This window comes from Denticeps clupeoides, chromosome 8 (assembly GCF_900700375.1).
Source record: "Denticeps clupeoides chromosome 8, fDenClu1.1, whole genome shotgun sequence".
Classification (NCBI taxonomy): domain Eukaryota; kingdom Metazoa; phylum Chordata; class Actinopteri; order Clupeiformes; family Denticipitidae; genus Denticeps; species Denticeps clupeoides.
In genome coordinates, this window is record NC_041714.1 from 21,230,680 (window position 1) to 21,257,831 (window position 27,152).

The window sequence follows — 27,152 nt, forward strand, 5'->3', positions numbered from 1 at the left end:
TGACCCGCCGCCGCCGCCGCCGCCGCCGCCTGGAATGGCTTCCCGCGCTGCCTCTGTCTGCTCGGTTTGAGAAACAGAAAATGGAATACTGTGTCTTTCGGTCAGACGCCGCTGGACGAGATTCGAGGCGTCCGCACACGTCCGTGTTGCAAATACGGGGAGGCCTATAAACGAACGCTCGAAGGGGACCCCCCGAAATGTCTTTATTTCGGCTGCCAGAGGATGTCCTCTACCTGATCCTGTCGTATCTGGACTTCAAGTCGCTGATTCGCCTCTCTCAAGTGTGCAAGAAACTCTATCACTTCGCGAACGGTGACGCGGTGTGGAGGAAGATAGCCAAAGATTGTATAAACACGGGGGTGACTCGGCAAGGAACGGACCTGTAAGCGAAACGCTTCTTTCTTGCATTGCGGTCACACGGACAGGCCCGGCTCCGGCCTGCGTATTCTGCGTAGCTGTGGGTACGCAGGACGCGTAGCCGCTACGTCACGTCGCGTCACGTTGCGCTCGGTCCGTGCCGCGCGTCGGCGGAAGTGCGAAAGCTAACGGCTAACGCGCCCGGTTCCGCGGCCCGGGGCGCTTTACCCGAACGCGTCGAGTCCCGTCGGCCGATGCGCGGACGCACAAAGTCTGGACCGTGTCGTTTGTCCCGTCCCCGTTCACCCGTGAAGTCCGAATTTTGGGGGGCTTCCGCTGTTAGCGCCGCAGCTAACGTCGGCTAACGCGGCTATTTCCACAACTCTCAATTAAAAAAGAAAAAAAAACAACAACGACGCTTGCGGGTGTCGTTTAGACTAAAATAACGATCGGTTTGTCTCCGAATTTACCGAACCTGTCAGGACTATTTTCCCCCCACTTTTAATTAGCATCGCAACAAAATGATCGCGGGCACTTCAGAGTACCAAATACATTTGGCATGTTATTTATATTATCCATATTTCTAAAAAAAATTCCTATTCGGTGTGTAATTACATCTGCCAGGTATCCGAACTACATACTTTATTAAAGGTGAAAAGCTTTGATCGCTTTTTGCTTTATTACAGCCGTCGCATGCAAGCTCCGGCTATGAAGTGCATGTATTATTATTATCTTTTTTTTTTTTTTTTTTTTTAGCGCAAATGGCAGAAATAAACGTAAGAAGTCAGTAAATCGTTGCAACCTGCGAATGCAATCGCACCGTCAAGGTGCTGCACACGTGGCACGCTCAGAATTTAGGGCCTAATAAAAGGGGGAAAAAAAAGAAATGATGAGCTCTTTTTGATTAGCTCTTCGGAATGTTTCTCGTCTTGCTGCCATTGAAAGTCCCCAAACAGTAGCCTGGCTCCCATTCTCTCACATTATCCAGAGTGCCACGACGAAAGAAATTTTAATTGAAATATGTGCCCGCTCCGGATGTAACGCCACTGTAGATCATATTCACGGTAGTTTTGGAGATCTCGTACTTTGGCCACAGACGTTTGTTAGAAAAGGAAAGGGGAAAAATGCACAAGCTGCTTTTCTTGTCTGTGTGAACCAATCTGGCAAAGCACTTAGTCTTGGTAGCAAATGGGAGCGCTTGTTCTTCACTTTGGCTGGTTGTAATTTTTACGCTGATTGTGCAGATGTCAGGTCATCACTAGCTAACTATAAAGTATAATTTTACTTTATACAATTAAATGTGCTGATTGATAAATGACTTTTCCCAGAATGTAAAATAGCTCAGGAACTGTGACACTTTTATTGACACTTTTGTGTTGTTCTGTATTATATTGCTCGTCCACAGACATAATTGACTGCGTTACGTAATTTTAGATCTTCTACACAAGCAACTTGTTTTAATGTTTGGTTTCCACATCGCTCTCTAACAAGGATTCATTTGTTGCTACAGATATTCATACATTTCGTTGAAGAGCAGAGTCAGGGTGTCTCACAACTGGGCCCAAGGCAAATGTAACAAAGACGCTCTGCTGAAGTGGAAGCCATAGTGAGTTCACAATTTTCATTCAGCCTGGTACTGTCACAAAAGTGGTTTATTTAATGCACAACACCTCAATCGCAATATGTGCCTCTGACATCTCATCTTTATTATTCTGTAAATACATGTTATTAAAGCAGTACCTATTGAATGTTTGAATTCATCATTATTTAAATTAATAAAAAAAAAATCACTTTAGACCTAGATATGTATCTCAGAAAACTCCATCTGACCTCATGACCAGCAGTTTCAGAAATATGTTTTCCCCACATGGCCGATCTTCCAATGTGCTTTATGGATAAAACATCATTGTTTTGTTGTAAGAATCCCTTAGAAACCAAAAAGAGATGTCATGAGGCTTGCAGGAGTGATTTTCATTCTTCGATTGTGTTCCCCGACAGCTTATTGCCATGGTTACAGCTGGACAGGGATGTGCTGTATCTGTCTCAGGCGGCAGAAATCTGCGCGTACCATTTGCGAACCGGAAGGGGAAAGTTCCAGCGCAATCGCTTTGCTGTCTTTTCTGGACATCATGGCGACGTTTGTAGATTTGTTCTCACGGACACGCACCTCATCAGTGCTGGATGGTATTTTTGTCAAGGATTTTGTTAAATATTGCGTTGTCCTTACATGCATTATTACGTAATATCATATTAATGATAAAAACTGGGTTGAAACAGCACTAGATGAACGTTCACGTTCGAACATGGCAATCCTGTATTTAAAAAAAATTCAAAATTTAACGTCGCGTCATAACATCGTTGGCTACTTTGGTTTTTTCGTAGTGATGGCAAAATCATTGTCCACGACAGAGGGAATGACTTGTCTATGGAGATTTTTGGGCACAACCAAGAGGTCAACTGCATTGACTGTAAAGGCAACGTGATTGTCAGCGGCTCTAGAGACAAGTCGGCACGGGTAAGAGCTGGCAGACTTTCCGATGTAATATTCTGGTGTACGGGTATTTTTTTTACGCCTCTGCTCTTTCTTTATTCGTTCGTTTGATTTGCCCATTAGGCCCCGTGTAACTTAACACTTGTACAATTTTACTTCATTCACGGTCTGTCTAGTAGTAGTAGGTTATGTGGACATGTACAGTAGCACCGCAGTAGTTATGGTGCATCCTGTCGTTTTAGTGCCAAATGGAGTTTTGGCAGCGTGTGCCGGGTGACAAACTGTTCGTGCTTCATGTTGGAGAGCGGCACAGGTGTACATTTGGCACAATGCTCTCTAAATGTCCCCAAATGTTCTGATTTCCATTCCAGTTTGATCGTCCTGCAAGATCTATTTAAAGATATTTCATCTGGCCATTACTGCTGCTGGCGTTGTGTGTGCTCTGAAATTGTTACTGTCTGTGAAAGATGTGTGTTGTCTTATCTTTTACCCCTTATTTCCTTTGTTTTTTTTTCGCACTTTCAAGGTATGGACACTGTCCTCAATTCGCACGGGAGAGTGCCTAAACACAATTCCAACCTTTGATAGGGTCTGGTCCGTTGCCATTAGTCCCACAATCTGGTAAGTACTCACACTTCAAGTGTATGTTTTTTCCTGCCTCGTCACATAAAATGCTTGTTCCTTATTAAATTCGACATGGGCCAACGAACAGAGGTTTCCCATGAAAACCAACCATCATAATATCTGCTTATGAGTTTACCATAGGAGGTTGTTCTGGCACATAACATGGCACATGGGTGGCCACTCGCCTATAAACCAGAAGACCACAAAGACCCAGGTTCAAACCCCGCCTACTACCATTGTGTCCCTGAGCAAGACACTTAACCCTGAGTGTCTCCAGGGGGGACTGTCCCTGTAACTACTGATTGTAAGTTGCTCTGGATAAGGGTGTCTGATAAATGCTGTAAATGTAAAATGTAAACATAACCACGGAGCAACTTACCCACATTCATGATATTGAAGACCACCAATCACGAACTAGGGGCCAGTGGTGGCCTAGCGGTTAAGGAAGTGACCCCGTAATCAGAAGGTTGCCGGTTCGAATCCGGATCCACCAAGGTGCCACTGAGCAAAGCACCGTCCCCACACACTGCTCCCCGGGCGCCTGTCATGGCTGCCCACTGCTCACTCAGGGTGATGGGTTAAATGCAGTGGACAAATTTCACTTTGTGTGCTGTGTATCACAATGACGGGTGCTAGTAGCCTAGCGGATAACACACTCGCCCATGAACCAGAAGACCCAGGTTCAAACCCCACTTACTACCATTGTGTCCCTGAGCAAGACACTTATCCCTGAGTGTCTCCAGGGGGGGACTGTCCCTGTAACTACTGACTGTAAGTCGCTCTGGATAAGGGCGTCTGGTAAAAATGCTGTAAATGTAAATGTACAATTACTTCACTTTACTTTAAGAACTGGAACTGGCAGCGTATGTAGTCTGCCATTCTGTCACAGTATACAGTATAGTCAGAGATGTGGCAAGGCCGGGGCCAAAGTATTACATAATAGACTTTTCGGTAAAAAAAAAACACCTATCCGCTGTCCAAGAGCATTAAATTAATCTTTTCTGCAGGACATGGTAGCAAGCAGCCACATTTTTAAGCCAGTCTTCACGTGGGCACGTGACCGCAAGCTGTCGTCACTGGTGCGTGGCAGGGCACGCCGTCTCCGTAGCGTGTTTTTCTTAATACTCCTTTCACCGGCGCGAATATGAGATTGTCCAAATAGAGAACGTAAACTCCATCTCCGACTTTAAAGGCTCGCGGGGGGGGCGAAGCCGCCTTAGCCGGGGAACTCCATCGCAGGTGGCTTGACCCCCTCGTGTGTTGTTTTTTTTTTTTTTTTTTTTTTATAGGGACCGACTCTTCAATTTATTGCCGCGCCGCGGCTTTGATGTCAGCCGGCCAGCACCTCTGAAGTGCAGATGGGGGGCAAGTGCTCGCCACGCAGAATCCTGCCCCCTCATGGTGCAGAAACGTGGCGGTGGCTTTTCCGTTCACCTCCTCCTCCCACTCGTGGCCTTTTTAAGGCCTCTCGTGTTTTTAGCCGATCGGCGGAAAAAAAAAAAGAAAAGACGCGACTCTTGTTTGTTCCATTTTTGTATCACGTCACAATCTGTTCCGCTACGGTATTATATTTCTTTTTTTTTTTTTTTTTTGGGACCTTGGTTTTCAGATCAGCGGCGATAAGGCGTCTTGCGGTGTCTCCATTCTCTTGTTCCGAAAAGTCAGCGGCCTGCCGAAGTAACGTCTTTATAAATCCGGGTGGCGAACGTGTCATAGTCGTGCGGCCGAGCGACCCCGTGCTCTCAGTTTCCGTCCCTGCCAGTCACGTATAAGCATAGCGCCGTGCTGCATATGGCAAATATATTTTACCTGGAGAGGACTGGACGACGGGGAATTTTGGAGATAGACGGGGAGGCTTCGGAACGGGAAGACAGACGGAAGGAGGGGGGGGGGGTCACCGTCCCCTTTGATCGCTCGGCCACGTCTGCTCCCACGCACTCAACGACACGCAGGCACATGAAGCTGTAACGCTAGCGCCGGGCCCCCACCTGCTCCGGCGGATAATCCGTCACTCGGGGCCCCTGCGCACTTGTCGGCGGGAGCGCGACGGAACAGAGCTGAGTTTCCGTCCAGACGCGCCTTCGCTTCGAATTACACGAGCCGTGACGCAGTCACCGCCATCGTTCGGTCTGACCCCGAAAAACCGAGGCCGCGGTCGGACGAGGCGTGCGCTCCCTCAGAGGGAGATAAGTCCTTATCCAGAGCGACTTACAGTCAGTACTTACAGGGACAGTCCCCCTGGAGACACTCAGGGTTAAGTGTCCTGCTCAGGGTCACAATGGTAGTAAGTGGGGTTTGAACCTGGGTCTTCTGGTTCATAGGGGAGTGTGTTACACACCGAGGTGCCACTGAGTAAAGCACCGTCCCCACACACTGCTCCCCGGGCGCCTGTCATGGTGCCCACTGCTCACTCAGGGTGATAGGATAAATGCAGAGGACACATTTCACTATGTGCACAGTGTGCTGTGCTGCTGTGTATCACAAGTGACAATCACTACACTTTAAAAGAAAGAAAAAAGAAAGACGCGTAGCGCTTGGTCGCCCCGCCAACAAGTGCGTTTAAGAGAACGTAATGAAAATACGACAGCGAGGCGGTCAAGTCAGCAGCCGAGCCCGTTTCTGGCTTCACGCCGACAGACAGGAAGTAACAAGTTCTCTGGGAACAAGCCCCCGAACCGAGCTCGGCTCACTCAGCCGAGCTACCCAACCCCCCCATATACCCCCCGGTTCTCCTCCAGTCAAGAATTTACATTTTAGAGCAAGAGAAGATTATCCACGTCATTAATTCTCCAATTTTCAGGCTGAAATAGCAGACCCCCCCCCCCCCCCCCACCCCCCACCCCCCCAGACAACGGTCCCCTGCTCCCTCCAAAACCGAGAAAGTTAATCAACTAAACTCTCCTCGCTTCTGAACAAACCCTTCTGTTCTGGTGTGGCATGAGGAGGCCCTGTTACAGATCGAGAGTGAATTTTTTTTTTTTAAGTGGTCGAGAGAGGCGGATGTAGAAGAAGTAACCGGACAGAGATGACGACGATGGTGGCACAATGCATGTGTTCATTTGGAAAGCTGCACCTGTGACGAAGGGAAGCTCTTGTGTTGCAAATGCGATTGTTCCCGCTTCGGCCGAGCGTTGCAGTTCGGGAGGAAACAACGGGAGAAGAAGTAGAAGCGGGGAAAAAAACAGACGACAATTAGTGCTGCGCGATTAATCTAATCGTAATCGCGATGTCAGTCTGTGCGATTACATGAACACAAAACGATGCGATTTAAATGATTAGTACATGGATCGAATCGGCAACTTATCACTCATTCTCTCAAAAGTTTGCGAGCTGGCTGAAGTCTAACTTCAGTCGAATGTGACGTGTTTGGTCACATGACTTTCGATTTGGTTCATTGGAGACCTCAGATTCGTGACTCACATAGACATATGGGTACACGTACGTCAACGTCGCCGCCATATTGCGATAGGCTGTGCTGTGGCGTGAAGCATATACATGTCTATGGAGAGAAGTGCATAAAAATGGCTCACTCTTGTGCTGCTTGGGGCTGTGCAAACCGCTGTACGCTCCAAACCAGATCCCGGGGATTACATATCATAGGTAAGGCTGGACAATTGTTTTGAATATATTTGGCCATTATAAAATCCCGTTTTATAAGTCTTAACCTTAGCTAAGCTAGCGAAGCTATGCATTCCTGTGTTCAAGTCAGCCTCCAAACAACGTTTTGGCTAAACGTAGGCATTAACTATTTAGACTGTTCTTAGCTGTTAAGTTAGCTATTCTCAAACTTTGAAGGTTTCCTAAAGAAATTCACCTCAGTTTACAAATCTTAACCTTAGCTAAGCTAGCAAAGCTATGCATCTCTGTGTTCAAGTCAGCCTCCAAACAATGTTTTGGTTAAACGTAAGAACTATAATACGGGATTTTATAATGGCCAAATATAATCAAAACAGTTGTTTAGCCTTACCTGGGTTTGTCGTTCAATAGTAAAGTAAAGAGTTTTTTGTGATTTATTTAATTTTGTACAATATTGTATGAAAGCACTGGACATTTCAAGTTGTTATAAGTAGTTTGTATGTTTCACTTTGAAATTAAACATTTCACTATTAGTAATTTGTATGCGACTTTTCGTTGATATATATAAGCAAGTGCCCTTTATCATATCGCAATCGCATATCGCAATATTGATCTCAATAATTGCAATATGTCTTTTTTCCCCAAATCGTGCAGCCCTAACGACAATGATAACTCCAACACGAGATGATAATAATAATAATAATAAAGTGAAGTGATTGTCACTTGTGATGCACAGCAACGGTGCACACAGTGAAATTTGTCCTCTGCATTTAACCCACCACTCAGAGTGAGCAGTGAGCGGCCATGACAGGCGCCCGGGGAGCAGTGTGTTGGGACGGCACTTTGATAAGTACCACCTTGGCGGACTGGGATTCGAACCGGCAACCTTCTGATTACGGGGGCAGCTTCCTTAACCGCTAGGCCACCACTGCCCCCCCTCACGTCTCTCTTTCTAGCCGACTTTTCCATTCCTCCCTCCTCCGTAACACCCATCCTCCGTTACTACCATTGTGTCCCTGAGCAAGACACCGTGAGTGTCTCCAGGGGGGGACTGTCCCTGTAACTACTGATTGTAAGTGGCTCTGGGTAAATGCTGTAAATGTAAATGTAACTCTGGTTTTTATTTCTCTTCGGCGGTCGTCATCTCAAGGTCTATTGGGGGGGGATATTGTGGCGGGAGCGCCGTACCAAGGTTGTCCCTGTGTCTTTTTACAGTGTGGACACGGCGGCCCTTCGTCCTTTTGTCCGGCGATCGTGTTTTATAAATAGGATTTAACTTTCCGCCGCGCGTCAGCGTGCAGGCAATCTCTCCGCGACCCCGCCGAGGTTTTATAGGCGCGAGCGGTGAGCTGGACCCGCCGGCGTATATCGTCTTCGCCCAAGTCCCGCCACGGTCTGATTTTTCGAATCTTAAAGCTCATTTTTCTCCACGGCTCCCCAACGAGCGGCCGAGAATGGTGGCTGATGGGTAGCCCTCCCCCCTCCGCGGCCCTCGTACCCTGGCTTCGTTTTTATCTCCTCTCACTGTTGGCCCATTTACAAGCCCATATCAAAGAGTTACGGGCCGTGAAAGAGAAAAAGAAATGATTTCTGATTCTTGATCTGTTAGCCGTGGGTCAGTGTCCATCACCCTGGCCCTGCCTGTCTGAGCGGGGGGCTTTGTCTGCCCTGGCGGGTCACCGCCCAGCCCGGCCCTCAATGCGGATTCACCCGCCCCAGTCTGGGGAAAGGCCCTGATTGCTACTAATGGCCTCTCATTTGCATATGTTTTATCCCACGGCGCTTCGGCTTCCCGCTTGTTTGGCTCAGGGACGTGGTCGTTGGGTGAAACCCGCATTGCCACCAGACTTGTTTGAGGGCTCAAGAATCAAAACTCGCCACACGCATGGCCACACATACGCGCTGCGGCAGACTGCGATTCGTCGCCTGAAAAGTGGGGTTTGAACCTGGGTCTTCTGGTTCACCGGCGAGTGTGTTACCTGCTAGGCTACCACCACCAGCCTAAGCGTCTCTCGTTTGCCAGATCGCGTGAAAGTAAGTATCGGGTGTGGTTTTATTGAAGCGTAAGCGAAACGGAAGCAGCGAGCGCTGAGCTGGGCTGACTTCAGCTCTCTCGATCGCTTCTCCGTGCCGTGATGACCACTGTGCCTGACGTGAAGTACTTAATCCTGCGCAACCAGCTGACAGGCACGGCTTAGCTGCACCTGAAAATCGGTACAACGTGATTGTGACGGACAGCCTTTGTCGTACGATAGAAGGTTAATAAACTGAATCCTGATCCCTATGGGATCCCATACATATATTTATACTCAGCATATATATATTTATTTATAAACTGTATAAACATATTCTACAACTTGTACAGTAAGACTTACATCCTTGCACATTGTTGTTGATGTTGTTTTCTATTCTGTACTTGAGAGACACCATCAACCGGAATCAAATTCCTTGTATGTGCTTGCACGTTCTTGGCCAATAAACGCGATTCTGATTCTGCAGTGGTGCAACCACATGTGTGACGTTAAATCATTTAAATAGACAGAATCAAAATTATTATTTCTGCCCAAGTTTTCACTTTTTTCCACAGCAAAAAAAAAAAACATTCTACCATGCATTGCTTAATTATTATTTTTTTAAAACACATAAGTTGCTGCAAAAATTATCTGTGAAATCCATATACAAACAGCAGTAACGAAGGTTGCGTTTGGTGATATATGATCATTGTATGTTTTGAGTGTGAATGTGATAAATAATATGCGAATAAGATAAATAATAATAATTCATGCGCTTCAGTCAACTGCAATATCTTTAATAAGAATTTATCCCTGCAGTTCTATAATAGAGAGTCTAAGACGAGCAGCGTTGAGGACTGACCACATTAATTTATTTTTCTTTGGTTTTGTCCACTATATGTAATGTAACATTCAATAGTTGGTTTACTCTGTAAAGTTTTTGCAGAATAATCATTTAAGTAGTACTTTGTACTTTTTTTTTTTTTTTTTTTAATTTAGTACTTTGAGTACTTTTAGTTGCTGGCTTTTTGTCTTGTGTTTAGTTTATCCTCTCCTTGATCTCTGTCAAACAAGTAAGTGTGTGTGCGTGTGTTTTCGCGCTCGCGCACACTTACATGCGCATGTGTGAGCGTGCGAGATTAATAGTCAGCTAAATTGTTTCCTGTAATGTCAGACTTCTGCTGACAAGAAAGGACTTGTAGAGTGTGTACGGCTGCATCCTGGCTGGGGAAACTCTAGCCCGCAGAGTACAGTGGGCCACGCCACAGCAAATCAATCGTCCCCGACCCCCCCGCCTCCGCCCAGGCTTTCATGTCGTCTCTCCCTCAGTCAATGACTTATTAGCTCCGTTATTAGCCTTTTAACTGGTATCATTTTGCCGTCTTCATACGCAGAGATCAAATCCTGTTGCGCCGGCATGTCCAGGTTTTTGGAAGACTGCCCCCTGGCCATCGTGTGTGTGTTTGTGTGTTTTTTTTTTGTTTTTTTTTTCCCCCAGTGACATTCATTCTAAAATCTAGTTCGATGTTGGAATCCCTCCGCCATTTCTCCTCGTTGCACTTCACTCATGCCGAGAATGGAGTTAAAGCGAAAAAGAAAAGACCTTCTACGGGCCCTCGGATGGCAATCAGCGGCGGACCAAGCAGCGAACCAATTTCCCATCAAAGGGCCCCGGGGCAGAAAAGCCACAGTGGTTGATTTGAAGGGGAGGGGTGGTTCTGTGTCGACCATTCTGGAATGGGGACGGTAGCGAAGGGCGTCGACTTGCAAGACACAGAGAAAAGGAGAAGAGATGGGAAGGAGCGTTCCTCCGTTTCGGCAGGGGGTCCCGTTTTTTTTTTTTTGTCCCGAACCCATCAAGCACAACTGAAGAAATGTTGCGCCGGGGCCGAGGGCCAGTGTCTGGGCGAGTCAAAGTGACAATGGTCGCCTGCACGTACCACCTCCCCGTCGACCACTTTTCTCCCAACGCAGGGAGCATGACCTCTGACCCTCAGTATCAAAGTACAGCCAGACTCGCCTCCCTTCACAGCCCCATGCATCCCACCCCAGATTCAACCCCCCCGATCTTTATTGCTCCACCCCACTCAAGCGCAGAATAAAAGGGGTTGGGGGGGGGTCGGGTTTAATAATAACAATAAAAAAAAAAAGTGCAAATTTGTTCCTTTTTACTTATTCTCTCTCAAGCATGGTGGAACAGACTACATCTCAGGAGTCAGAATTCAATTAGTTTCCAAAAAAGGGAGGGAGAGACACCGAAAGGAAAGAAAGAAGCTGCAACAATAAAGCGATAATGGACAGAACGTGCATTCCCACACGTTAAATACAGGGCGCTCGGCGCTGAGAGCCGGCCGAGCTCGCCGTGGACCGCGGCTACAGGTGGCGTCTCATATAATTGCAGTCAACATGCCCCTTCTCTGCAGGCCTTCCAGAAGCCCACCATTACACGCCGGCCCCATGCAGGTGTTCCTACCTCGAGATGGATTTTTTTTGTTTTTTTTTTTTGTGCGCCGAGAGACTGAATGCGATGCGTGGAATTTTTTTGTGCCTTCTCTCAGGTGGACAGAAATGAGGAGTTTGGTTTGAGTTACGTACACGTTAGACAGCGAAACGAAGTAACGTTTCCCCGGAACATGGTGCCACATGTAACATTTGGACGATTAGACAAAGTTACATACCGACATAACGTGCGCGTGTGCGACACCGACGAACCGGGCTACATGAAGTGCAAACGGGACACGAGCAGTGCACGAATAACATTGAACAAAAAACAAGTAGATGACAATGAGACACACAGCGCTACACTAGAACTAGTGAAATGAGTAATAAATGTGGAAAGTAAAGTAGTGCATATGTTGCTGTGATTACACTATTTCTATAAAAAATGATTTGTTAAACATATTTTTTAAAAAACAATACTTAATTTAACAGTTCCTCAACAACAGGGATATTTCCTACTGAGAGTGTGTGTTTAAAAATGAATAGAAAAGAACGTGTATATGGCCACCTGGTTGCCAGAGGTGCAGCAATTATTCACGCCATCGTCCCTATTTAACACAACACCCCTCTCGGGTCGTAGCGTGGGAGCCCGGTGACTCCGCCGTGCCCCCTGTACGGTGAGCCATGCGCTAGAGTGTAAAATATGCCGTGAGCTACAGTGGCTGTTAACTTCTCTCCGGGTTGTATTTTTGTCTGAAGCGACGCGGGGCCGTTCCAGGCGGCCAAGCAAAAGGCTGCAAGTGGAATGCGGCTGTGACCCCAGACACAGGGGACACGAATGGAGAACCAAAAGGTCCCTGAGCCCGGGTGTGAGCCGAGGGGGGGGGGGCTGGCGGCCGTGAGGGACGGAGAGAGAAAGGGAGAGAGCCTTCCCCTATTGTCCCCTTCCAGGGCAATATAAATACATCATAACCCTTTCAATTCGAACATATTAAGAGGCCCAGATAAAAGCACCTTTACAAACTAGATACATCCCTCCGACAAAGCCAGGGGTCAAGCGAAACAAATTAACAACCCTGTCTGAGCTCACACGGCCCTGAGCTGAAAGGCAACCAGTGGAGCTTGGGGTCAAAGGCTGTTTGAAATCCATATTTGCTCCCGAGCCTTTAGCCTCCAAGTTGAATTGCACGAAACATTCGTTACTATGAGGTGTCGGATAAAATAAATATATATATATTCTAATAATTAATTTGTCTGTTGATCGATTCCTCATTAATTGCTAGGAGTAAATGTGTATGTTTGCTTCTTTTACTAGTTAGAACAAAATCTGTCGGTTTAATGGACGGAGCATTTGTTGCTTGTTTATTTGTGTTTATATAAAATATTTAAATACATTTAAATATATTTAAATATTGGTGTGTTTTTTTATTTTTTATTTATGGTTTATTCATCAACATTTAATAAATAATTTAAAGAGACAACAATTAAATTTGTAAATGAACATATCTGTCTGAAACTATTGGAAGTTCATTTGCAGAAACTTTGCGCGGATGGAAGGAGAGCACCGTCCTTCTCGTTTGGGGTGTTGGTTTGGCCCTAACAATGTTGTTACTGTTGGAGACCTTTTCTCAGCAGGGGCTGAATTAAAGTTTGTGTGACCCCGGCACTAATTTCATGCCGCACCGTACCCCGAATAATGATGTCAGCTGATTAGGTTACCAAAACGGTTGTGTTGGCGGTGAACCCCCGACATGTTCTAATGATCCTGAGGCACGCCGTGTTTTTTGGGGCATAAGGGTTGGTAATTTGGGTTTGGACTGGGAGGGAGGAAGGGGCTTCCTTGGATTTAGAGTCGGCGGTAATGTGCACAGCGTCTCGTTCAGGTAGCCGCAAAGGGCCTTGAGGAAACTTGTCTGAGACTTTTATGTATTTATTTGTTTGTTTATTCCTTTATTGCTTTATTGTGCGCCCCTTTTTTTTTTTTTTTTTTTCGGGTTCCCAACCCATCTCCCTCATCCCTTACCCCCCTTAATCAGCTTCAGTGAGGGATGAGTAATTGAAGTAATAGAGAGTAATAAGGGCCGGGGCGAGAGAGAGCGATTGGCCTTGCCCCTATTGTATCCTGTGTCACAGCAGGTCAGAGGTCACAGAGATGGCATATTCTGTTAGGGCGCTGCGCCTTCACTGGGCCAAATGAGTTTACCCAACAGTAATTAAAATACCGGCACAGGCCCTGCGTGCTCAATAAGCCTGATGGGCCACCGCTAACCGGGTTGACAGCTGCCATGTTCGTCTCTGCCAACGCTCGGGACCCGAATGAAGGAACCGGACCGGGTTCGCCGCCCCTCTCCTCGTTTCACCTGTCCGGCCCCGGCCGTCTTGGTAGAACCTTCGATCAGGTGCCCCTGCTCAGCCTAGGCGCCTCCTCATCTCGTGTCGTCCCCTCCGATCGCAGGTGTGTGTGAGATGAGGAACACGTTCTGTCCGCCAGCCTTGTTCCGTGTGGCATTTCCAGGCTGTGACCGAGGCCTAAAAAGACCATGGTCACAGGCTTTGTTTGTGTGTGTGTGTGTGTGTGTGTGCGCCCGCTTATTCAAAGAGCCGGGTTGTTAATTTGAGGCCACACTGGTATTCTATTGTGGTGCACATTTCTGTGCCGGGGGAGCCTGGGCTCCTCTGCGCTGCGCTCTTGTGTGCAGCTGAATGCATGTGTGAGAGCGGAGCTGCTGGCTTTTCCATTCACCTACGGCTACTTGCGCTCTTAACTCTGGCTAATGAACTGACTTCGGGTGTGTGTGTGCGCCTCAGACTGCACATGCAAGTGTACAATGAACACACCCAGGTCGCATCTGCCTTGCCTCTTTGTTGCTGGTGGTGCTAAGCCCAAGCAGCCCCCCCAGAGTGAGGGGAGGGAGCGGGAGCCCCAGCAGGGACACCGTGACAATACCTGTCCGCCGCGGCAGCTGCATTCCTGGCTGCGGTTAACTGGGATGGGGGGGGGGGGCCCGGCCCCCTGCACCCCCTCCCTCGGTACGGGGCGAGGCCGCTGCCCGTGCATCCCAGCTCCAGCCTGCCAGGGCCAGCTAGCCCTGGAGAGGAGCTAATCCCACAGACCCGGGCAGGTTTGCCCCCCCTCCTTTCCTCTTCCTATAAATTAAAAAACAAAAAAAAGGTGTGCACACACCCCACCCTGCTAACACCCCTTTTTTAACATCCCTCGCTCCCCATCACACCTAATTTCACCCTGTCACCCGAATCAAAGCAGGGCAGGGACACCAAAGTGCTTTTGTTCCCCCCCCCCCTTTGCTGAGGAGGAGCGTATGGGCCTGCGTACTAAAACATCCTAGCACAGCGGAGCCCCCAAGACGTGGCACCAGGATGCATTGTGGGAAGCAGGGCTCGGGTCCTGCTTTGACTCGTAACACGAAGTGCACCCCTTCATTTAATTAGCCTTCAGCACAATTGTAAAAGTTGGTTTGGGAACGACTTGAGGGACACAAGTTTGAGGTTTTGGAGGACAAGCGGAGTCCACGTCATGAAATGAATAATGTCATAATACCATGAGCATTATTATATTCTTCCTTATGTATATAGCGCTGTAAACTTTAACCTTCAGCTATTTCTGGCACTTCATTTTATTATTATTTTCTACATACGCGTCTGGACCGAAGGTCTTGTACACACGTATAGTGACAAAAAAAGTGCATTCTATTGTATTCTGTACTATATACACATGAATTGTTCTGATCACGCCAAATGAACGTATGTTGTACGGGTTAATTTGGTAATTCAGCGCCGGCCGACAGCTGTGTTTAGAATTAGCCGCACCAGCCGCGCCCGACGTGTGTGTGTGTGAGTGTGAGCTGCTACTGAATGCCTGTGGTGTGTGTTAGGGTGTATATTTTTTTTTTTTTTTTTTTTGCTGACCGCTCCCCTGTAAATCTCCCTTTAGCACCTTTGTGACGGGGACCGCCTGCTGCAAGGACTTCACCCCTCTGCGGATCTGGGACACAGAGAGGTAAGCTTTTAAAAACGTTAGCCCAAATGTCAGCGGTGCCGAATATCAAATTGCTGGCCGGGCTTTGCTCTCAGACGTGGGGCTCTGAAATTCCAAGTCCCACTTTTTTGGGGGGGGTCAGAATTTATCCGAAGATGACCTGCAATCGGGGATATTTACGTCGCTCCCTTCGCGGTGTATAAAATTTGGATTAGCGCAGGGACCTGGGCTTGACGGGGGTCTGACATGTTTTCTCGGTGTGTGGGTAAGGCCGGGCATGAACGCTGGGAAAAGGCGGGTAACACGATCTGCATGTCTGACATTTTAAACATTCTCCCTGTGAGCTTCCATTCAGTTTTCCCTCCCCAGACCCAGGCCTTCAATGGCTTTCCACTACTCTGTCCCATTGACTTTAAACCACTGGAGAAATGTTTTGAAAGACACCGGATTCTTTGCCGTTTGTCAGTATAATTGATCACATGGGTGAAAGTAGAAACTTTTTTCTTTTCTTCTTCTTCTTCTTCTTTCTTTCTTTCTTTTCTTTTTCTTTTTTTTTTTTTTTTAAATAATGACTCTTGTTCCATTATCCTTTCAACTCGTAAAGCATGTACTCTGAGAAGTTCAAAGCAGCCTTGAGAATTCCTGTCATGAAAGCGTAGGGCTTAAACCTGGGGTGCAACCTGACAGGCTTCTGTAAGAACCCCTCACCTACACACTTCATCTGACTCTGGGTCACGGAGGGCAGAGCAAGGAAACAAACAGGCAAATAATAACTCCTGCTCTTGCGCAAAGTCCAGTCCGCCTTCCCTACCCTGGTTTTTCTGTAGTAACTTTATTTAATGTGTTCATTAAATTCACCATGGTCTGGGTCAAATTCATGACCAGTCTGGATTAATGTAAGGTGGTAGTGGCCTGGTGGGAAACTCACTCGCCTATGAACCAGAAGAGACAGGTTCAAACCCCACTTACTACCAATGTGTCCATGAGCAAGACACTCAACCCTGAGTGTCTCCAGGGGGGGACTGTCCCTGTAACTACTGTAAATCGCTCTGAATAAGGGTGTCTGGTAAATGCCATAAATGTAAATGTTCTACCTCACGCTGTTGAAAAGCTTCCTATGGAACCATGACGCATAAATTGAATGTTTAGGTCATTTTCACATAGATAAAAAAATTCATAATAACTAGGGGTGGGCATAGATTAATTTTCTTAATCTAGATTAATCTCACTGTAATCTTGGAATTAATCTAGATTAATATAGAGTAAGCAAAATTAATCTAGATTAATCTAGATTCATCTACGTTAATCTACATTAATCTAGATTAAAATGGCTCATTTTAATTCTGCCGAAGGCATTCAGAATATGTGTGCTACCCAAATCATGACTAAAAGTAAGTCTTTGAGAACGGGTTTCTCAAGCCAGGTGGTGCATTAGACCAGGGGCTCATCTCCTGTTTCCAAAATGCATCACAAACTGCTTGAGAAAGCTGTTCTACTATGATAATTGGTGATGAAAATAAATTATGTTCAATAAGATGTACTTGTGTTTACCAACTGTTTATTCTGTTAAATAGCTGCATCCATGTTACCACGTCACGTCACGTAATTTCACAGTTCGAAGACTCGTTCTCGCCCCCTACAGTGCAATTCGGCTAGGTATACATCCGCGCTAAAATATCAAGGTGAAAGTCATCATAGTGTAGCGCTTCTTCTTCTGCGTTGTGTAACTTTTTGATTTCGTTTCTTGAACCACAAATGATGAGCTGACACCCAAGAGATTTTCTGTTTAAAGTGTATTCTGTACAAAAAGCAAGGTCACGTCAAAACATCGCGTCTTTCTGCACCTCTCTCTACAATATACAGTATTAAAAGAACATTAAAAAAATTCACAAAATAACACACATGCAAAATATTCCTAATATGTACGTAAATTAAAATGAAAGAAATAACTTTTTGCACACAAACCCCACGCACCTCACAACTCACGCCATGTGTCCAAGAGACCTGAACCGGGTCTCAAAAACAAAATAAAAGTCTTTAGGAAATAAGAAACCAAAAGACACAAGAAAGAAGAAATATACTTATAAATCTAGTGTAACCATTTAACTCTGGCACAATAGCTTGCGTAGTATAGACCCAGCTCCCAACACAACTTTGTGAATAGATTAACGGCGTTTTTTTTTTTTAATCGCCCGATAAGAGTCTCACGTTAACGCAGCACGTTATAATAACCAAATGCAAACAAATCTACCTGCAAAGCATTGTCCCCACACACGGCTCCCTGGGCGCCTGTCAGGGCTGCCCACTGCTCACTAAGGGTGATGGTTAAATGCAGAGGACACATTTAATTGTGTGCACTGTGTATCACGTCACTTTTTGTTTTCAGTTGGATTGCATCCGTAATTAGTGCAATTATTCCAATGATAATAAGTGACAGACTTGCATTATCGAACACAGCATTCCATCGGAAGACTAATTGTTGCTGATCCTCTGCCTCTCTACATGCATGCAGATTAATATGCATGCGTTTACTAACACCCAAATGTGCAGCTACTGCAGTCATTTACAACATTCAGCAATGTCTCGACAGGAATTTCGGTCAATGAAATGGACCAAATTGCTTTGTCAAAACTAAAGACATTTCCAAATGACCCTAAACTTGAAAGATATTTCATTCAGTTGAAGACTGTGGTTTTCTATTGACGAGTCCCTGTCCGCTAATCAGGTGCACCTTGAGAGAGGAGTCTCCAAAAAACGATGGCCGAAGCCTGAGAGAAAGATAGAGAGAGAGAGAGAGCGTGATGAGAGAGATGGGAACAATGGGGGCTCGCTGTTAAGTCTCGCCACGTCCTCCACATCTTCCCAGACAGACCACCATCATAACCCTTCCACAGGCTACCAGCAGCCGGGGGGACGTGTTGCATTAGCTGCAGCCGCCACTCTTTTGATGTCGCTGCTATAACATCTCTGTAGCTAAAAAAAAAAAAAAAACACGGGCGGTGTGGTAAAACCGATCCGAGATAGGGAGCGGAGTCGTGCCCCTCCTGCCGGCCGCCGCACCGTTGATTATTTTCGCCGACATTAAGCGGCATCTGCATTCAGGGACGGTTGGCGGCCGGCGGCTTAAACACCACCTACGGCTCTGCAGCAGGGCCACTGTAAATTTACAACGGCGGAGGTGATGAAAACGCTCCCCATTCCAGAGGTTTCGCAAAAAAAAAAAGAAAAAAGGCGGGTTGCCTTTATGGCGCTGACATTGTTCACATTTTTCCATCCTTCCCCTTAGGGTTGCGTTACCAAAACAAAAGTTTGCACGGCTTTGTGAAAGTCTGCTGGCACTTTTGAGTGTCTCGAGGAGGCCAAATTCAAAATAAAGTGAAGTGATACACAGCAGCACAGCACACGGTGCACACAGTGAAACGTGTCCTCTGCATTGAACCCCTCACCCTGAGTGAGCAGTGGGCGGCCGTGACAGGCGCCCGGGGGAGCAGTGTTTGGGGACGGTGCTCTGCTCAGTGGCACCTTGGCGGATCGGGATTTGAACCGGCAACCTTCTGATTACGGGGACGCTTCCTTAACCGCTAGGCCACCACAGTCCCATAAATAAGCCCATAAAAAGGATTCAAACCACTTCTAATCATGATACATGAAGCCTAGTGGGTAACACACTCGCCTGTGAACCACAAGACCCTGGTTCAAACTCCACTTACTACAACTGTGTCCCCGAGCAAGACACTTAACCCTGAGTGTCTCCAGGGGGGGACCGTCCCTGTAACTACTGATTGTAAGTCGCTCTGAAAGCCTCCGAAGGGACGCTGGTGTTTTGAGACTCGCGCAGACCAGATAACACGTTCGCTGCTGCGAGGCCGGATGAAGAGGAATGAGGAAGCGTGCAGCGGGGAGGACGCGTTTGTGGTCAGGTGCAGGAGGGTCAAAGCCGCGACTGCGTGTCAAAAGGCCGCCGGAGACCAAGGAAGAGGGCGAACCTGCTCGGCACGCCGTTCTGACGCTTGAACTCCACACGGCACGCTTTCCCATCGCCCGCCCCCCCCCCCCCCCCCCCCACCCCCCCCCCCCCCCCCCCCCGAACGCTCTAGTTTATCAAAGCTGCTCGGCTTTTGCCCGCAAAACAGCGACAGTCGTCCATCAAAGGTAATTCACGTTTAAGGCAAACAAGTCTTTATTCCGTCCGATTAAAAAGCCATCGGTGGCTTCTGGCTGACCCTCCTAATTGTCTCTCGAACACAAAACCGTCACTTGTGAGTTTGAGAAAGGAGAAGAGAAAAAAAAAAAAAATGTAGCGAGGCTCCAGGCACCCTCTCTTTTAATTAGATTTTAAACCTTTCTGTTTTCCTTTCGGTCCAGGAATGACTCCTTTATCTTTTGCTCCTTTATGGCACAAAGGCCTATGATCACCCATAGAGAGCAGTCCCACAAAGGTCGGGGCTTTAGAAACACCCCCCAACTTTTCAGCGGGCCTTCAACCGATGGATAAATAGAGAGGGGAGAGAAGGGGGGAAAAAAGAAAGAAAAAAAAAAAAAAAAGCCATCAAAGAATTGCACAATTCCCTCCCGGAATTCCTGGCATTCTTTCTGTGAAAAGAGAGGGTTAAATGTCTGAATCTGGCCGTCGCCACGTCGTACAAATTGCCGCCGCATTGTTTTATAGGGACCGCGTGTGGCATTTAAAAGTTCCCATTGTCCCTCCTCTGGCATTCCCGGCTACGGGGGTGCCGGCGGCTGATTGGGCGACGTCGGGTGCGGTTCTGCTTCTGTTTGTTTAGGTGCTGAACACCTCGGCGGGACACTTTGCGTACCTGTCCGGCGTCTTTTCAGGGCCGGGACGGTTTGCCCACTGTACTTAACTGTACAAGAGGTCCCCGAACGAGCACAGGGAGCCATGAACTATGAGGATATTTGCAATACATAATTACACACATAGCCAAAAATAATTAAGAGCTTCTTATCAATCATCCAGACGCTTAATTAGACTCTGTTTACCGTGCGTTGCATGGTTCCTTAAAAAAAAAAAAAAATCACGTTGCATGAAAGCAAACGTTTGATATGCAGAGCTGATTAGAATGTCTATGAAATGTACAGTCAGCACACACACACACACACACGGGGCCTGAGAAGAACAAGGGCCGCCGACCCGGCAGATGCAGTCATTTGAAAGATTATACGGTTATCTGCCATCCTGTAATCTTCGCGGCGCACGTAAAAAAAAAAAAAAAAAAAAGCAGTGACCTAACAATTTGAGAATCCTGTGTGTTTTGCTCCACACCGTCCCACAGTGCTATTTACCGGCTTTAAAATCCCGGCGCAGATGTGTGCGCCGCTCTTTTACAGCGCTTGTTTTTCCTCGTCTCCCTGCCCGACGTTCGCCGAGGCCCGACTTGTCCCTGACGGCGCTCCCCGGGCCGCACCAGCTTCCCAACTCCTCAACAGTAGGTGGCGATAATCTCGTCCGTTTCACAAGACCTGCAGTAGCCTAGCGGGTAACACGCTCACCTATGAACCAGAAGACCCAGGTTCAAACCCCTCTTACTACCATTGTGTCCCTGAGTAAGACACTTAACCCTGAGTGTCTCCAGGGGGGGACTGTCCCTGTAACTACTGATTGTAAGTCGCTCTGGATAAGGGCGTCTGGTAAATGGCGTAAATGCAATATGGAATGGTAATGAATTTCGGTACTACAGAGGAGTCTTGGTTTTAGGTCAAATGCAGCTAATTGAGTGGAAAGTGGAGTATTTCCATTTCCGCCATTTTGTTTTTTGTGTCTTTGTATACTGTGATATTTCGTTTTTTGTTTTTTCTTTCATCCCAGATTCACACTGCACCATCTTTTCATTTAAGAAATGTTAGAAGTTGGACATTTTTGGGCCGTGACTTGTCATTAAGGGGTGACAGTGGGTCCCAAAGTCAGACCAGTCGAGAAGCGCTGCTCTAGGAGCTGGGGATTTAATTGTGGGAGTCCATCTCCTAAAGAGCCTGTCCAATAAGACCCCTGCCGGCCACCCCGTCCCCGTCCCACCCCCTGAGCGAAGGTGGAGGATTACGCGTCTGGCCTCCACGTAGCGGCACACAGGAGACTCCGAAACGTGGGGGGCGGTCGCTATGGCATTCGGGGAGCGCTAAATAGTTGCTAGGGACCAGGTATCAAAGGTCCTGCTAGATGCACACAGTCACGGTCATGGAGGGAATTAAACAGCAACAAAGAAATTGTTATTCTACAATAATCTGCCCTTTGGAGTGTAGGCCAGCGGGGAGAAGGGCGCTGGACGCAGCGGGCCCGTTCGGGGCTGTGATCACAGGAGCGTGGTGCTAACACAGGACCCGCCCCTCCCCGTCCCGTCTCACCCGTCCCCTCGCCAGCCCCACTCTCGACTCCGCCACACACGCGTATCCGGGAATGGACCGCAGCCCCCGTCCTTTAATCCACTTTCCCAGCGCCGTCCGTAGGACGCTCCTCTGAAGGGCAGGGGGGGCCTAGCGGTTAAGGAAGCGGCCCCGTAATCAGAAGGTTGCCGGTTCGAATCCCGATCCGCCAAGGTGCCACTGAGGTGCCACTGAGCAAAGCACCGTCCCCACACACTGCTCCCCGGGCGCCTGTAATGGCTGCCCACTGCTCACTCAGGGTGATGGGTTAAATGCAGAGGACAAATTTAACCGTGTGCACCGTGTGCTGTGCCACTGTGTATCACATGTGACAATCACTTTCACTTCTCCCCATCGTGCAGGAAGCTTGATCCTGACTGTTTCAGCCGATCTCGATGATTTCTAGACTAATTCCAATTCACCTCTTTTAAAACCTTGGGCAGTTTAGCAGCAAGGCCAACCGTGGTCGCATTTTGGTCTTAATCCGAACATCCGGCACAGTTACGGAACCGTCAGCTCATCCGGCAACGCCGAATCGGGAAGAAAACCGCACGCAACGTACGGACGTCCCACTTCTTCGGAAAACTCCCAGATTCCCACAAATTGTGTAGGATGTAAAGGCGTATGTATTTATTATCGTGGGAAGAACGCAGAACGTGACCAGTGTAACGTGAACGTAACTAGAATTTGGTAAACGGTGCATGAAAGGCAATAGATCATCTACAATGTCATTAACACACGCCTGTGAGCCAGAAGACCCGGGTTCAAACCCCACTTACTACCATCGTGTCCCCGAGCAGGACACTTAACCCTGAGTGTCTCCAAGGGGGGGACTGTCCCTGTAAGTACTGGTTGTAAGTCTGGTAAATGCTCTAAATGTAAATGTAAATGTCACGGTCACGTGAACCCCTGGTCAGTGACGTCGCACCGCGGAGGCTCTGGTGAGGGATTTGCGCGTAACGGCAGCTTAACCGCGGCAAATGAAGCTGTTTTTTTTTTTTTTTTTTTTGGGGAGCGAGCCGGACACTAATGTCTTAACCGAGAAGCGACGTCTCGGGGGGTCGGCCGGGCAGGAACAGCGTCTTTATTTCCGCCGCAGCGTCCCCGAGCGATGGCCGCTTCAGGTGCCGCTCTGTAAAGGGAAGCTGGGGAGGAACACCTGTCTCTCCGAAATGACTTTGCTTTCGCAGGTGTTGTCCCCCCCCCTTTTTTTTTTGTTTTTTTTTTTTTTTATACTGTAGCTCTGTTTCCCCCCTTCTCCCTCTCGCAGGTGTCAGCTGGTGTCCTGTTTGGGGGCCGAGTTTCGCCGAGGCGCAGGTGTGCTGGATATCGCGTACGAATCTCCCTTCCAGCTCCTCACCTGCGGCTACGACACCTACATCCGCTACTGGGACCTGCGTGTCTGCTCCAGGTACGCCGTCCCCGACCCCAACGCCAGGAATTCCCCCCCGTGGGATGAGTCACATGCCATTAGTCCCGGTTAGTTACTGCCCCCCCAACCCTGGGACCCTCCCGTTCGCCCTCTGATCTTAATCTGTGCACCGCAGCACTGTGCAGACACCTTGTATGCATGTGTGCATGCGTTACAGGATAGACGGAATAAATCCAGCCACCCCGCGGACATAATCGCACAGCGTGTGGACGTCAGAAGCCCTAATCAAGCCATGAGGGCCGTCCGAGCCCCGGAGCCCTGAATGGAGCCCCGGGCCTGCGGGCCGGGGGATTGTCCGCGGGGTAATAACGTAAACGCCGGAGTCCACCTCGCAGGGCATGATGAAGATTAGTGTTCACAGTTAATCTAATAAGACCCCCTGTGCATAGAGCACCATTTAGACAAAAGTCCCTTCTCAAGTCCTTTCTAAGCCCTCGGGACACAATGGTTCTTCTCCACCGAAAAAAAAAAAGAGAGAGAGAGAGAGAACCCAAAAGTATCCCTTCTTTTGACTGAGCTCTCCCTGTAGGACTCTCACCCGTCCAGTCGCATATTGGTCTGTGGCCATATTGATGGGGTCCCTTTTGGTTTCCAGGGTTACAGGGTGGGTGCTAGGGATCAGTGAGCCTGTTGCAAGACAAACTGGGCCCCAGTTTTTTTTTTTTTTTTCCTTCTCTCTCTCTTTTTCTGAAAAAGTGTGTGTGTGTGTGTGTGTGTGTGTGTGTGTGTGTGTGTGAGAGAGAGACGTGGAGGTCCGTGGGGTGCTGGGGGAGTCCCACACAGTCGCATAAGGTCAGTCAAGTAACACAAATAAGAGGTGATTGAAAGAGGCCCGGGGGAGATTTGGGAGGGGTAAATGTCCCCTCTTTAGATATCAATAATTCACAGTGAGACAGGCCGGGGGACAATGCGTGGTCCGTCCGCACACGGGCGGTTTTGTCCTCACGACATTGGGCTCTAATCAGGGCAAAAGGGGCCAGTTTTGAAATGACACATGCTTCAAGGGCAATTGACAGGTGCCAGTGTGAAATGTATTGTGACAACATTGTCCCCGTCACTGTTATTATATTAATTGTAGGGTGTGTGTGTGTGTGTGTGTGTGTGTGTGTATGAGGTTGGCTCCTGAATTTCATTACACTCTCATTACGTTTGTTACGTGTATGTTAGCCATGTGTGCTATGAGTTTGTGTGTGTGTGTGTATGTGTGGGGCTGTGTCAAGTGTCCCTGCTCCCTTTGTGTGTTAAGTGTGTCTGGTGTTGTGTGTGTTAAGTACGTCTGCCCTTTAGCTTGTTATGGTGTTAATTGTGCCTGTCTTTGTTGTGTTGTGGGTGTCTTTGTGTGTGTTTCCACCCCCCCCGTCCTGTGCTTGTTGGTTTTCCCTCATCTGTGTGTGTGTGTGTGTGTGTGTGTGTGTGTGTTTATGATCAGCTTCTGATCTTCCCTGTGGCTGCTCGTTTTGGTTTGGACATGTTAGGCGAGAAAGGAAGCGGGACTGAGAGGAATAAAACAACAAGGATAGAACCAGAATGTTGGGGGGTTTTTTTTGTTGTTTTTCAGTTTCACTTCCAGTCCTGTAGGAATTTTGCCACCTCGGTGTCTGTGGACTGTCCACCTGACCATCGCATAAACAAAAGCTGCACATCCTGTCAGTTTCATTTAGATCTTTACAATGGTCACTGTCACAAATATCTTGATGGCCCAGAAACCAGTGTTGTTGTGCCTGTGTATGTGTCATTTTCTGTTTGTGTGTATATTTATGTGCATTTCTTGATATATATATATATCTGTGTGTGTTAGTAATGCTGATTGTATGTGTGTATTTGTATTAATGTGTGTGTGTGATTGATGTGGATTGTGTGTATTTGTATTAATATGTGTGTGTGAGGGATGTTGATTGTGTGTATTTGTATTAATGTGTTGGTTAGTAATGCTGATTGAGTGTGTGTATTTGTATTTATGTATGTGTGAGTGATGCTGGTTGTGTGTGTTATTGATTGGGGTTGTGTGTGTGTGTGTGTGTGTGTTATTGATGCTGGTTGTGTGTGTGTGTGTGTGTGATTAATGCTGATTGTGTGTGTATTTGTATTAATGTGTGAGTAATGCTGATTGTGTGTTATTGATGCTGGTTGTGTGTGTGTCTTTGTATGAGTGTGTGTATATATCCGTGTGTGTTATTGATGCTTGTGTGTGTGTGTGTGTGTGTGTGTGTGAGATTGATGCTGATTGTGTGTGTGTTTGTATGAGCGTGTGTATTTATCTGTGAGTGTGTTTGTATGAGTGTGTATGTATATCTGTGTGTGTGTGTGTGTGAGAGTGATTCTCCCACTCGTCCCCAGAGAGGTCCAGTCCAGACAGCTCCCTGCGTGCTGCAGCCCGCGTGTCTGCCGGGTGGCCGCTCCTCTCTCCCTCCGCATGACTTATTCATAAAGCCTTTAATGGAGAATTGATCTCGATTGGCTCAGAACCCGCAGATTCTTCCCCCTTCCCGTCCCGTCCCGGCCAGCACTAAAACAAGAGAGCGCCTGTTCCGTAAACAAGGGATGAGGTTTCGCCGTCACCGCTCGCAGCCCCAATAAAATGCTGTGTGGAGACGGCTCGGTGTCAGTGACATTGAGGGCTGGGCAGGACCTGTGGGACGCTCTCCAGCCTGTAATCCGCGTGCTCCGTTCGACGGGCTCGTTGCCGCGACAGAACTTTACGAAATCGAGTCGTAGGTCCCATCTAAATGGGGACAAAAGAAAACCTCACTGGCCTTCCCTTCTAAACAGGAAGTGTGTGATGGAGTGGGAGGAGCCTCACGACAGTGCCTTGTACTGTATGCAGACCGATGGGAATCACATGATTGCCGCTGGCACCGCCCACCACGGAGTGGTTCGACTGTGGGACAAGAGGAAAACGCGCTGTTTGCGGGTCAGTGTTTATATTTTGTGTATGTGTGTGTTTTTTTTTTTTTTTTAAATCGCTTCCACCATTTGGCCCATAATTGTATTCAGTGGTTAAAAAAAATGCATTTTGACAAAGTGGTTTGGTGTAAAGGCCGGGAAATATGCGCGGGTTTCGCCGCTGGTCGTGACGCTCTCTCTCTCCCTTCCTGCGCACGGCTCCGCCCTCAGATGTTCCAGCTGACGTCGGCCATCAGCAGCCCAGTGTACAGCCTGCGCTTCAACACCTCCCACCTGTACGCCGCTCTGGCCTCCTCCCTGTACGCCCTGGACTTCAACGGCACGGGGCCGAGGGCCAGGAGGTGACGGCCCTCGGCCCCTCCTGGGACCTTTCCTTGAAAGACACCGATACCGCTGCCCTCTCCAGTTCCGGCCCGTTCCGGCCCACATCGTACCCCAGTGCAGCCGGGCTCTGTGGGGCCCATCATATTTTGAAAACTTTTTTTTTTTTTAGAGCAACTTTAAAAAAAAATACATTTCTTGTTTAAATTAAAGTTCCCTTTTTTTTGTCATTTGAAGGAGTCCATTAAAAGATGGAGCTATGGGTCGATTAATTTGCCGTGTTTTTCTTTCCAGGTAACACAGTTAGCATTAAATAGGTATGTTTGGGAAGAGTGCATGTCAAATATCCCCTTACGGTACTCCATAAATCGCTGGGAGCGGGGAAATAACATCCATTACCTTCCATTATCTGACCTTTTTAAATCCTCTTGCCTGGCGCTCAACACAGTCAAGTAACCGCCCTGCGAGAGAGTGGGGTCACGCTGCTTTAAAAGTCTGGGTGGCCGGGGCACCCGCATGGGACGGCAGACATCTGGGAAGAGGCGAGGGAGCGAGGGAGGGAGGGAGAGGAATGAATTCCGGAATTCTCGTTGCTGCGCTTTGCCCAACACCGCGCGTGCA

General features: G+C 47.9%; 1 protein-coding gene across 2 annotated transcripts; it reads left to right on the forward strand.

Annotated features, from left to right (window-relative positions):
* fbxw4 (F-box and WD repeat domain containing 4) lies at window positions 1-26,799 on the forward strand. 2 transcript variants are annotated; one of them, XM_028988084.1, is made up of 9 exons: window positions 1-382; window positions 1,868-1,963; window positions 2,356-2,541; window positions 2,740-2,872; window positions 3,375-3,469; window positions 15,452-15,517; window positions 23,145-23,285; window positions 26,076-26,217; window positions 26,421-26,799. In XM_028988084.1, exons 1-9 carry the CDS (start codon window positions 198-200, stop codon window positions 26,553-26,555), a joined length of 1,179 nt encoding a protein of 392 aa, XP_028843917.1. In that variant the 5' UTR covers window positions 1-197; the 3' UTR covers window positions 26,556-26,799. The 2 variants fall into 2 exon arrangements, with proteins under 2 accessions (XP_028843917.1, XP_028843918.1); XM_028988085.1 differs by lacking the exon at window positions 15,452-15,517.
* Window positions 26,800-27,152: the final 353 nt, after the last annotated feature.